This window comes from Mus caroli, unplaced genomic scaffold (genome assembly GCF_978045245.1).
Source record: "Mus caroli unplaced genomic scaffold, Mus_caroli_1 scaffold_1, whole genome shotgun sequence".
NCBI classification, from domain to species: domain Eukaryota; kingdom Metazoa; phylum Chordata; class Mammalia; order Rodentia; family Muridae; genus Mus; species Mus caroli.
The window spans coordinates 153,850,826-153,864,070 of NW_028227256.1; the positions used below are offsets into that span (position 1 = coordinate 153,850,826).

Genomic DNA, 13,245 nt, shown 5'->3' on the forward strand with positions numbered 1-13,245 from the left:
CTCCTCCCTCCCTCCCTCCCTCCCTCCCTCCCTCCCTCCCTCCCTCCCCTCCCTCCCCTCCCCTCCCTCCCTCCCTCCCTCCCTCCCTCCCTCCCTCCCTCCCTTCCTTCCTTCCTTCCTTCCTTCCTTCCTTCCTTCCTTCCTTCCTGAGCTGAGTCTACAGCATTATTTTCTTCATAGAAATGAACACTTTTAACAGAGATCTCGGGAAAGCAACTGAAGAGGCCAGCCAGCATCCTTTCTCATAAGCGGTTTTTAATCTAGCAAGTAAACTCATATACTGACTTCCTATGGCTTCTGCCATGCCTCTTGAGAGAAATTTTCTTGGCTGGATGGCATGGCTTTCCTAATGTCTGTTGCTATGCGAGTCCATCCGTGTGAGCTGTGTTGCCAATGCTACAGCTCAGCAATACTCAGGTGTCTTCAGGGACACAGGCACCGAGAGCCCCACTCTCTAGGGAGGCTATTTGGGTTTGGGCTTAAGTTTATTCTGATCTTCAGGTGCTTCAGAACTGTCTGTGGGCTGTGCTTCTAAAAAGACAGAAATGATTAGAATAGGTTAGTGACTGGTATCCTCTAAGGACTAAAGGCTTTTAACTTCAAAAAAAAAGTTTTAAAGTGATATTTGGCCTGAGTAAGTCCAATTAATGACTAAATTGGTTATTTAGAATTATGTGTGGCCAGTTAATTACTTTGATTTCATGGTTCTAAGATAAAGGCTTATGCAGCAAGGAACAAAGAAGAGACTATTCAAGCAGAGTTAGTCTTTAGTATCCTCATCTGCTCATTCCTGCACCTCTCTGCTGTCTCTTACCCTCTATCTCTAGCCTCCTGAACACACAGGCTCTATGAGATGTACCCCTGGGATGAGGACAGGAGACCTCTGGCCATCAAGCCTGCTCTCAGAGATGTTAAAAGGTGACTAAGCATGAGGGGAAAGTTACAGAGGTTGATTCAGCTGTGGGGGCTGGGTGTCATCTCTACACGGTCACCAGTGTTTGCTTGCTGTATTGTGTATGTGTGTGTATGTGGTATATGTTTATGTGCAATATATGTACATGTGTGGTGCATGCATTATGGGGATGATCACTGTGCACATGTAAAGGCCAGATGCTGATGTTAAGTCTCATCCTCTATCAATCTCCTTGTAAAACTTGTGTGTGTGTGTGTGTGTGTGGCTTCTGTACAACGCATGAATAAATGTAAAATACTCATACTCTTTTAAAATATTTGTGGTGCAGCCAAATTTTTTTCATAAAAATGCAAAAACGAGCCTCACCTTTCTTGGCAGATGTTGGGGACATTTGTGTTTGTTGTTGTTCATCATCATCCTTTCCCCCACGGTCCTCCCGGTTCTCTTTGGCATCTTCTGTCTTCACTTGTGAGCCCATTAAGGTTGTCTTCACAAATTCTTCTAGCTCCTTCTCCAGGTTTCTGTTTTTTATGAGGCTGTGATGAAGCTGCTCGTTCACCTCATCAAACCTCTCCTCTGCCTTCCTGGCTCTGGTGTCCATCTCTCTGGTGTGGATGAAGTCCAAGGAAACAACAACAGAGAGTGGTGAGAAGGGATCCTTCCTTCCCACAGAGACTCATGTGAAAGAAGATGTGCCTATCTGAAGTATGCAGACATGGGAAGTGGGGCATCAGTGACAAATGGAGACCTGAGGCCTAGGAGCTACTCCACACACATCAGAGTATACCATAGTTCTCATTTCTAAGTGAGATTGGACTTTGATATATTTGAAATTCCCAGAGAATTCAATAGTCAGAGAACCCTCATCAGTAGTTGATTTTAGCTTCACATAATTAATAGAACTCAACAAACTAAACTCAAGAATGTACCTTCTTTTCTAACACCTCTAAAACTGGAATTGATAATCTAGAAAACCAGTTTGAGATACACTCTCTACTTATGAAAGTACATGATAGCACTGGTGAGAGGGTTCAGTGACCTAAGGACTTGCTGCCAAGCCTGACAACCTTGAGTTAATTCCACATGGCAGAAGAGAGAACTGATTTCTGGAAGCTACCCTTTGATCTCCACATGCAGCACACATACACGCACAGATACACATATATACAGACACACAGGCACAGACATACATATATACATACTCACATATACACACAAACATGATACACACATACACGCAGATACACACAGACATACACACACATATACACACATACATACACACAGATACATGCAGACACATACATACACACATATACACACACCTAGACACAAACTTACATATGTATACACTTACACACACAAATACATATACATGAATACATATACACACATGCACACATACATAGACACACAGATACACACACACATAGACACACAAATACCAATACACACACATAGGCATATATACACACAAACACACACATACAAAGACACACAGATACCATTTAATACACAGACATATACATACACAAACACACATACATATACACACAGATACATATACATACATTGACATACACATACATACATTCACACAAAGTAAATGTAACAAACATTAAGTGTAGGGTATGTGTCATATCTGTATGAGAGAGTCTTCTCATATTTGTCAGCCATCTTGACTGTATTGTACTCCCAACTCTGGGTTATAGGACATTCTTTCTCAAGTACATTACTCTTTCCCAGTTCCATTTTTTTTCCTTAAGTCACCTTCCACAGATACACTGACTTGGATGGCTCTGCATGCCTTCCTGACATATGTACACATTATAAATATCCACACTAGCTAGCCCATCTCTGTGGGCTAAGGGAAGACTTTCTTACCACAGCTGTACAGTTCACTGCCTCTAGCCAATGATTTTCAGATATTCATCCTACTAGTGAGACCAAAGCAAGCAGGACAGAGGTAAGCTAAGAAGTGTGGATTTCTTAGCCAAGCCTCTGGCCAACAGTCTTTATCCTCTTTCCCATCATAGCATCTATACTTACGTTAGCTTCCTCTGCATATGCTCAATTACATTCATTATTTCAAGATACTTTGGTTCCATTACACCTTGACTAGGTGGTTCTCTCTGACAAAGAAAATGTGTGAGGTGACAGAACAGTTAATGGTCTATGTCTTCAGGAATTGTCTAAAACATTTCTATTGCTCATATTTATCTAGTAGATGATTGCTCACAATCTGAACACCAAAAACTCTACAGGCATTGCCTGTGATCAGATAGCACAGATCCCAAATTAATCACATACAGGTAGGCGGGAAAGACATTAGTGTGGGGGAAGAAAAGGTAGGAGAAACTAACAAAAAAGAATGTGAGCTGGGCAGTGGTGGTACAAGCCTTTCACCCCAGCACTTGGGAGGCAGAGGCAGGCAGATTTCTGAGTTCAAGGCCAGCCTGGTCTACAGAGTGAGTTCCAGGACAGCCAGGGCTACACAGAGAAACCCTGTCTCGAAAAACAAAAACAAAAACAAAAACAAAAACAAAGGAAGGAAGGAAGGAAGGAAGGAAGGAAGGAAGGAAGGAAGGAAGGAAGGAAGGAAGGAAGGAAGGAAGAAAGAAAGAAAGAAAGAAAGAAAGAAAGAAAGAAAGAAAGGAAGGAAGGAAGGAAGGAAGGAAGGAAGGAAGGAAGAAAGAAAGAAAGAAAGAAAGAGAGAGAGAGAGAGAGAGAGAAAGAAATGTGGAAATCCTTGAAAATTAAGAAGGGTAAACACCTCTCTAGTGAATTAAAGAAAGGAAACAATTCAGTTAGTTATTAATAATTCACTGTTAATAATTTCACTTCCTGTAAAACACTGCAAACTCCAGTAAGAGTTCTACATTCCTTAAGGAATGCATAATTGCTTAAAGGTGTAAATCTTGCCAAGCAGAGATAATATTAGGGGTAGGTCTGTACACTGATTTGTATGCAGCAAAGAGTTCACAACTACTGCCTGGCACACCTTGTTTGCACTCACAACCTCCTTCAAGAATTTACACTTTTCTGCCTGAGTGTCTGACAGAGATGAATGTGCAGGCACAGCTCGTAAAAGTACATGTGGCCTTGCCTTACCTACACCCGGATGCTGCAGCTTTAGGCCAGTCTCTTGCTGGGACCTGCTTCCCTTGTCATGTGGGGATCACTCTTCCCAGTTTTCCTAGGGGCTTTGGACTGAACTAACCTCTCTGGCCCAGAGTGCTTCTGAAAGAGTCTGGATAAAGGCTCACTGTCTATAGATACCATTCTCAGCACCAAACTCCACCAGATTTTGTGCCCTATCTGCTTTTGACACATTTTTTTCTTTAGCCATCTTTCAAGGGCTCTTTTCTATTGCTATAAAATGGATAAATTAGTCACTGCTCGTAATATCTATACCTGAGGTATATAGTATTATGGTATGAAAATTCAGATCAGTCCTTCAGCTCAAATGACAGGTAAGGGAAGAATATCTAATCTTGGGTTAAAAATAGCGCAGAACCCAAGTCTGTCTCCGGTTTGCATATGACCAGGTAAATCCTCTGATATATCTATGTTCCTTGTGGACAATTAGGACCCAAGAATTTAAGATGACCCCTATGTAGCCTGCTTCTAATGTGTTGCTTGCTGGCTAGAATAGTTGAGCAACAGGCAGCCCTGTTCGTACAGATGAGCCCTCTCATTAAGACACAGCATAGACCTCTGCTGGTCCCTGCTGAATTTAAACATTCCATATCTCCACCAGTTGGTTTGAAATCTGAGTCTGAGCTGTTTGCTCTGTAATGAGATGTTGGAATAACTGTGTCCCAGACAGGGACCCAAAATGCTGCTATGCTAAACATTTTCAGAGTTAATAAGATTAAGCCTTCCCCAGGGAGGAGAGACAAGTCAGTACTGCTTATTGGATCTGAAATGTCTCCCAAGGCCATATGCTAAGCACCTGGTTCCCAGCTTGGGGCAGTATGGGACATAATGGAGATTTTGGGAGCTGGGTCACTTGTGACTTGCATTGAAGGGTATATTTTGGCCTTTCTCTACACAAAGGATAAACAGGCTGAAAAAAGAAATTAGGGAAACAACACCCTTCTCAATAGTCACAAATAATATAAAATACCTTGGCGTGACTCTAGCTAAGGAAGTGAAAGATCTGTATGATAAGAACTTCAAGTCTCTGAAGAAAGAAATTAAAGAATATCTCAGAAGATGGAAAGATCTCCCATGCTCATGGATTGGCAGGATCAATATAGTAAAAATGGCTATCTTGCCAAAAGCAATCTACAGATTCAATGCAATCCCCATTTAAATTCCAACTCAATTCTTCAATGAATTAGAAAGGGCAATCTGCAAATTCATCTGGAATAACAAAAAACCTAGGATAGCAAAAACTCTTCTCAAGGATAAAAGAACCTCAGGTGGAATCACCATGCCTGACCTAAAGCTGTACTACACAGCAATTGTGATAAATACTGCATGGTACTGGTATAGCGACAGACAAGTAGACCAATGGAATAGAATTGAAGACCCAGAAATGAACCCACACACCTATGGTCACTTGATCTTTGACAAGGGAGCAAAAACCATCCAGTGGAAAAAAGACAGCATTTTCAACAAATGGTGCTGGCACAACTGGCAGTTAACATGTAGAAGAATACGAATTGATCCATTTCCTAGCTCCTTGTACTAAGGTCAAATCTAAGTGGATCAAGGAACTCCACATAAAACCAGAGACGGTGAAACTTATAGAGGAGAAAGTGGGGAAAAGCCTCGAAGATATGGGCACAAGGGAAAAATTCCTGAATAGAACAGCAATGGCTTATCCTAAATCAGATAGGGGACTAATATCCAATATATATAAAGAACTCAAGAAGGTGGACTCCAGAAAATCAAATAACCCCATTAAAAAATGGGGCTCAGAGCTAAACAAAGAATTCTCACCTGAGGAATACTGAATGACTGAGAAGCACCTGAAAAAAATGTTCAGCATCCTTAATCATCAGGGAAATGCAAATCAAAACAACCCTGAGATTCCACCTCACACCAGTCAGAATGGCTAAGATCAAAAATTCAGGCGGGGCGGTGGTGGCGCACGCCTTTAATCCCAGCACTTGGGAGGCAGAGGCAGGCGGATTTCTGAGTTCGAGGCCAGCCTGGTCTACAAAGTGAGTTCCAGGACAGCCAGGGCTATACAGAGAAACCCTGTCTCGAAAAAACCAAAAAAAAAAAAAAAAAAAAAAAATTCAGATGACAGCAGATGCTGGCGAGGATGTGGAGAAAGAGGAACACTCCTCCATTATTGGTGGGATTGCAAGCTTGTACAACCACTCTGGAAATCAGTCTGGCAGTTCCTCAGAAAATTGGACATAGTACTACCGGAGGATCCCGCAATAGCTCTCCTGGGCATATATCCAGAAGATGTTCCAACCGGTAAGAGGGACACATGCTCCACTATGTTCATAGCAGCTGTATTTATAATAGCAAAAAGCTGGAAATAACCCAGATGCCCCTCAACAGAGGAATGGATACAAAAAATGTGGTACATCTACACAATGGAGTACTACTCAGCTAAGCTATTAAAAAGAATGAATTTATGAAATTCCTAGGCAAATGGATGGACCTGGAGGGCATCATCCTGAGTGAGGTAACCCAATCACAAAAGAACTCACATGATATGTACTCACTGATAAGTGGATAATAGCCCAGAAACTTAGAATACTCAAGATATAGGATAAAATTTGCGAAGCACATGAGACTCAGGAGGAACGAAGACCAGGGTGTGGACGCTTTGCCCCTTCTTAGAATTGGGAGTGGAACACCCATGGAGGGAGTTGCAGAGACGAAGTTTGGAGCTGAGACAAAGGGGTGGACCGTCTAGAGACTGCCATATCCAGGGATCCATCCCGTAATCAGCCTCCAAACGCTGACACCATTGCATACACTAGCAAGATTTTGCTGAAAGGACCCTGATATAGCTGTCTCTTGTGAGACTATGCTGGGGCCTGGCAAACACAGAAGTAGATGCTCACAGTCAGCTATTGGATGGATCACAGGGCCCCCAATGGAGGACCTAGAGAGAGAGTACCCAAGGAGCTGAGGGGAACTGCAACCCTATGGGTGGAACAACAATATGAACTAATCAGTGCCCCCTGGAACTCGTGTCTCTAGCTGCATATGTATCAGAAGATGGCCTGGTCGGCCATCAGTGGAAAGAGAGGCCCATTGGTCGTGCAGACTTTATATGCCTCAGTGCGGGGGAACTCCAGGGCTGGGAAGTGGGAGTGGGTGGGTAGGGGAGTGGGGCGGGAGGGGGGACTTTTGGGAAAGCACTGGAGATGTGAATGAAGAAAGTACCTAATTAAAAAAAAAAAAAAAAAAAAGAGTACCTGAGAGGAATGCTTAAAAGCTACCTTAGACCCACATTGTTTTCAAAGACTAGTAAGTAGTTTTAGATTTCCTAGTCTGATTTAAGTTACATACCCAGGAGAAAAATATGTCTTCTTCGAAGAGAGGTTTGCAATGAATATTTTCATCTTTCTTAATGTATCGAATGGTTTTCTCATTTGTAGATGTCGAAGGTCCCTAGAGCACAGGAAAGCAGAGGACCTGTTAGCCAGCCAGTGTGACACACAGCACAGCAGTCACCCAGAGCCTGTCTGAAACTATAGCTTCCCATTTGTCCCCACCCAGCAGTGTTGGAAGACACTCACTGACAAAGATGGGGATGGAGGACTGAGGACAGGAGGAGACAATAAGGAGTAAACCGAGGAGGTTCATCCCAGAGCTCTAAAACTGGGAGAGCTACCGTTGGTTGTCAGCTTGACTGCATCTGGACATCAGGTCTAACTAATACTCAAAGCTGCTGGCTACACCTGTGATGGCTTTTTCTCAATTAAATTTTTGGATTTTTCTCATTTGAAGTGGGATTGGAAAGATGGCTCAGTGGTTAAGAGCACTGACTGCTCTTCCAGAGGTCCTGAGTTCAATTTCTAGCAACCACATGGTGGCTCACAACCATCTGTAATAGGGTCTGATGAACTCTCTGGTGTGTCTGAAGAGAGCAACAGTGTGCTCACATTAAATAGATAAATAAATAAATAAACAAACAAATCTTTTTTAAAAAGAACAAATGCAAATAAAACAATAAAAATTGAAAAAAAAATCACTTGAAGTGGGGAAACCCAGTTTTAATTTAGATTGTTTGAGGTAGAAAGATCCACCTCTAATCTGGGCCATACCTTTAGAAGTCCCTTTTATAGGCTGGCATGTCCGTTATATAGGTAAGTTATATAACAGACCTAGAAAAAGGAAGCTTCTTTTGTTTGTTTGTTTGTTTGTTTGTTTGTTTGTTTTGCCTGCTTGTTCTCATTCTTGCTGGCAAGTCAATTCCTTCACGATCCAAGCATATACTGAAGGTCAGCTGAGACATGACTGAACAACTACTGGATTCATAGACCTCCCACTGGATTTTCCACATACATACATACACACACACACACACACACACACACATATATATATACACACATATATACACACATACACATATATACATATACATACACATACACACTCTTCCTCTAGAGAACCCTGACTAATACAGAAACTCAGCACAGCCAGAAAGTCAGATAATAGGAGGCACAATCATGGCACACAATGGCTCTCAGCATAAAGGTGTGTACACACAAGGCGGCTATGCTCACAGTTAAAAAAAATGATATTTGAAGATTGAATAGGTACTTGTGAAGTAGAGAGGAAAGGACCCGAAGTAAGTTCAAAGATGGTGGTAACTTTAATGTGCTCTGTAAATAAATGGAAAAGTATTTGGTCTTCCATAAACCAAGCACTTTACCAAAAATAAAACAGAAAATGCTTGAAAACAGAGGGCTGGATTTTGTACACGATTCTGCTCTGTCCTCCTGCCTCTATTTTGAATAGAAGACCTATAATAGAGTCTGGGGTCAAACCAACTTTTTAAAAAATGTATTATTATTAGTGGGAGGCATGCATGAGTGAAGAAAGGAAGGAAAGAAGAAAGGAGGGAGGGAGGGAGGGGGCAGGAGGGAGGAAGGAGACAACTTCTTCATGAAATCAGTTCTTCCCTTCCACCTTTATGTGAGTTCTGAGGCTAGAACTCAGATTGACAGCCATCTTGCCAGTTTTATGGCAATACTTAAACCATGGGCAGAGATACAAAGCAAGGTGTACAGGGGCTGGAGAGATGGCTCAGAGGTTAAGAGCACTGACTGATCTTCCAGAGGTCCTGAGTTCAATTCCCAGCAACCATATGGTGGCTCACAACCATCTGTAATGGAATATGATGCCTTCTTCTGGTGTGTCTGAGACAGCTACAGTGTATTCACATACAATAAAATAAATAAATCTTAAAAAAAAAAAAAGACGTGCAGAGGACATTGGGCAAGCATAGGCCTCAAAGCCAGAGACAGTAGCAGTCAGTCTAGAAATCAGTAAGGGCTCTTCTGCCACAATCGTCTGGATCTGAATGCTAATTCTGCCACTTGAGACTATCTGGTTTTAAGTAAGTCTATCAACCTTTGAAGTGTAAATCTCCTATCTATAAAATAAGCCAATATATACCCTAAATTGTTATACTAGGCAACATGTACAGCACAGAACTCATAATCTACACTCAGTTACTGGAGGCTGTCTTGTATTATTATGACCACTCTAAATGTCCAGGATGGGTTTTTACTGCTACAAATTCCTCAGCAGCTCTAGAGAGAGTCAAGAGTAAGATGAGAAAAGTTAGAGATTAGGAGAAGGAAAGGGTGGCACATCAGGGAAGCTGAAACAGAAGCAATGGGAAGGCTAGACTTCCTTTTGGAAAATCTAGTAATAAAGGGAGAAAAAAGCAGCAGCAGGGTGTGGGGTGGACTGTGTGGCTGTTAGAAGTGAATTAGTGAAGCTAATGGGATATATTTGGGTTTAGAAAAAATGTCACTAGGATGAGTACACCTGCAGGTGTGGCTACACCTGGATGGGGAAAGGAGGTTGAAGCTTTCAGTCCAACAGACCTACTTCCATCTTCTATTTCTGTTATCATTTAGTCTTTGGAAAGATAGAGGGAAGGGGGAAACTAATTAAATAATAATCACATCATTTTTATTTGTCTTCTTTGTCTTTTGATTGTTTTATTTTGTTTTGTTCTCACTGTATGGCCAAGTCTTGAACTTCTAGGCTCAAAAGAGTCCTGTGTCAGCCTCCCAGATAGCTGAGATTATAGGCACTCATCACTATGCCCAGCAAATAATCTTACCTGTTCTGTTGTGACTTTTGCTCCTGCTGCTCCTGTTGCTTCTGCTCCTGCTGCTCCTGTTGCTTCTGCTGTTGCTGTTCCTGCTGCTCCTGTTGCTTCTGCTGTTGCTGCTTCTGCTGCTCCTGTTGCTTCAGCTGTTGCTGCCCCTGCTGCCTCTGTTGCTTCCATTGCTTCTGCTGCTGCTGGCAATGGTGCTTCCTTTTCTTGAACCACAGGCTTCTTAAAGTCAATTTCATCATCAGTATCATCATCAATAGGAGGTTTTTCTGGGTCAAAATAAAGTTTTGAAGCTTCCTGTGCAATGTAACAACAGTATTAGAAAATGTATTTACATAACGTAATTCATGTATGCAAATATTAGCAGTTTCATACTAAATGAGCACTAATCCTATAAATGAGTATTCTACTATGAATAAGAACACAAACAGGGAGGGGAGGTAAGAGATAGCTGGTTGGGTTGTTGTTATGCAGTGACTTAAGACAGAAATTAGTTGCATAAAACAGTAAAGAAGACAAAGAATCCCCCAAGTAGCCCTGGAAGTCCAAGGGTTACAAGAAGAGCCCAGAGAGAAATGGAGTTAACAGTATCCAATGCCTGAAAGGCACCTATTCAAATTCTGACCAAAAAATGTCCATATACATCACAGGTATGCAGGATACTCAAGGCAAAAGGGGATCTTAGAAGTCACCAGAGAAAAAGGATGGGTTATATCCAAAGGAACTGAGAGCTGAATTCTCCACCATTAATTTTGTAACAGTAATATCCAGAAATCAATAGGAATAATATTGTCAACCTATTGAGGGAATTGTAGAGTTAATTGCATGCACAGAAAAACTTTGAAGCAAAGATATTTCAGACAAGCAAAAACTTGGTTTGTCACCAGTAGATAAATCCTCAATTAGAAAAAAGAAAAAGAAGGAAAGGAAGAGGGAGATGAGGAGGAAGAAGAAGGGGAATTATCAGCAGTTGGTAGGAAAGAATACAGGGAGACACAGCACATTCATCTCAGTAGAGAGACTAATGTTCAATGCTCAACTGCTTATCAAAACCACATAGATTGTTTTTGAAAGCATCACTGTCATTAGATATTCAAACCAGGGCACAGTGATCAAGTATGCTGCATGCTCCCTTAAGAGTCATGACTCAAATTCCTGTCAGGATGAGTTAAATCACCTGTAAGGTTCTCTCTGTGCTCATGTCTATAGAGTTATGTATACTTTCTAAAAAACTTTGTGTGTTGGTTGTTTATTTGATATAAGGTGTTTTGTAGCACAGGCTGGCTTAGAACTTGCAGTGTAACCAAAGATGACCTTGAACTCCTATCATCCTGCCTCTTCCTCCCAAGGGGTGGGATTACAGATGTGTGTCAACCATAGCCTGCTGATTCTGTATACTTCAATGTTTCCCCTTGATTAGTTTGTAACCACAATCATGGTTATGCTACTTTAGCAAGTTTCTAGTATTATATTGCAGTTTAAGATTTATGATGTTAATGAAATCTTTCGGTGGTTAATTCAGAAATAATCTGGCCAAGTTCTGGTCAGCCTAGAAAAGGTTTTGTTGAAGATGCGTAATTTTTTAAAAGGCAATGTACAAAGTCATACAAATGCTTGTATAGAGACAGCTCCTTCCTCTCAGACCCAAGGGCATTAACATACATGCCATCCGATCATGCTGTGTGGCATGGCTGTCATAACAGGAGCTTCTTCAAATTTTACCAGAGGTAAATGCCAGTCAGTCAGACTATGTGACAGTCATTAAACAGTGAGCACTGATCTGGGATCACTGGCAAGCAGGTGGTAGTTAAAAAACACAGGATTAGACAGGAATGAAGGTTCACACCTGTAATCTCAGCACTTAAAAAGAAAGATTGTCACAAGTTCAAAGCCAAGAGGAGCTTATCCTGAACAGTTTGAGCCAGTCTGGGCTGCAAGAGATCCCAGCTCAACATACAAGAAACTGGATGAGTACAGTACCATTTAGGGATGTAAAAAAGGTAGCAAGTGCACCCTAAGGACAGACTCTCAACATGTCACACACAGACTGAGGTAGATGATGAAAACAAGGGTAAATAGACCAAAGAGGATGAAATCCGGGAACTTTGACTTGTAAGGAGAGTTTACCAAAGGAAAGAAGAGTTAACAGAGCCAAATGCTAAAGGGAAGCCAGGTTAAATGGGGGACTGAACATTCTAGAGCAGGCAATAAAGTTACTAGTGACTCACAGTAGCTTTAGAATTTTAACAGAACCCACGTGAGCCAGGGGCTATGACTCAGAGATTGCTCAGCTTTCATTAGGACCTGGGTAAGATCAGTGCCATTTAAAAAGAAAAAAGATTATGATTAAAGAAGAGAGAAAAATGAAGTAAAAAATAAAATCAAAGGACATTATTTTTTAGAGTGGGAGAAATTACCATGTTTATGAAGTATTTAGATAGAATTATTGGGAAGATGTGAGAGATATAAAAAAATAGGATATTCACAGATGATATACTCAGAAGGGGACATAACCCTGGAAGCCTCAAGGAATTCCCATCTGAAAGCCATTTTCCCTTAAGAAGTAGATTCAAACCAGGAGTGATGGCGCACACTTTTGATCCCAGCATTCAGGACGCAGAGGCTGGTGGGTTTCTGTGAGTTCCAGGCTAGCCAGAACTACAGAGAGAGACCATGTTTCATAAGAGAGAGAGAGAGAGAGAGAGAGAGAGAGAGAGAGAGAGAGAGAGAGAGAGAGAGAGAGAGAGAGAGAGAGAGAGAGAGAGAGAGAGAGGAGAGAGGAGAGAGAGAGAGAGTCTGTCTTCCATTTATTTTAAAACACTGAGTAGAGGAGTCTCTTCCTGGGGGGGGGGGGGGAGGAAGAAGAATCGCTTGGCACTCTAGGTCAGATATGAATTTTCTTCCAGCAGTCTATGGTGAGCATGTAGAACAGCAATTTCAGAAAGATGCTGCAACTTAGGTACCCTGAGATGCAGGAAGAACCTGAGTGTGACCTTACTAAGGACTGTCCCATTCATTTCCTTACAAACCAAATGATACCAGCATGCAG

At 41.7% G+C, this 13,245-nt stretch overlaps 1 protein-coding gene across 1 annotated transcript in view; it reads right to left on the reverse strand.

Moving 5' to 3' along the window:
• Positions 1-168: 168 nt before the first annotated feature.
• Axdnd1 (axonemal dynein light chain domain containing 1) overlaps positions 169-13,245 on the reverse strand; it is a 100,739-nt gene continuing 87,662 nt past the window's right edge. The window contains exons 22-26 of the mRNA XM_021161273.3: positions 10,200-10,493; positions 7,403-7,504; positions 2,963-3,045; positions 1,280-1,518; positions 169-531 (exon numbers count right to left, since the gene is read on the reverse strand). Of these exons, the coding sequence (XP_021016932.1) occupies positions 464-531; positions 1,280-1,518; positions 2,963-3,045; positions 7,403-7,504; positions 10,200-10,493 (786 nt within the window). The 3' untranslated portion in view covers positions 169-463. The remainder of the gene's footprint in view (positions 532-1,279; positions 1,519-2,962; positions 3,046-7,402; positions 7,505-10,199; positions 10,494-13,245) is intronic.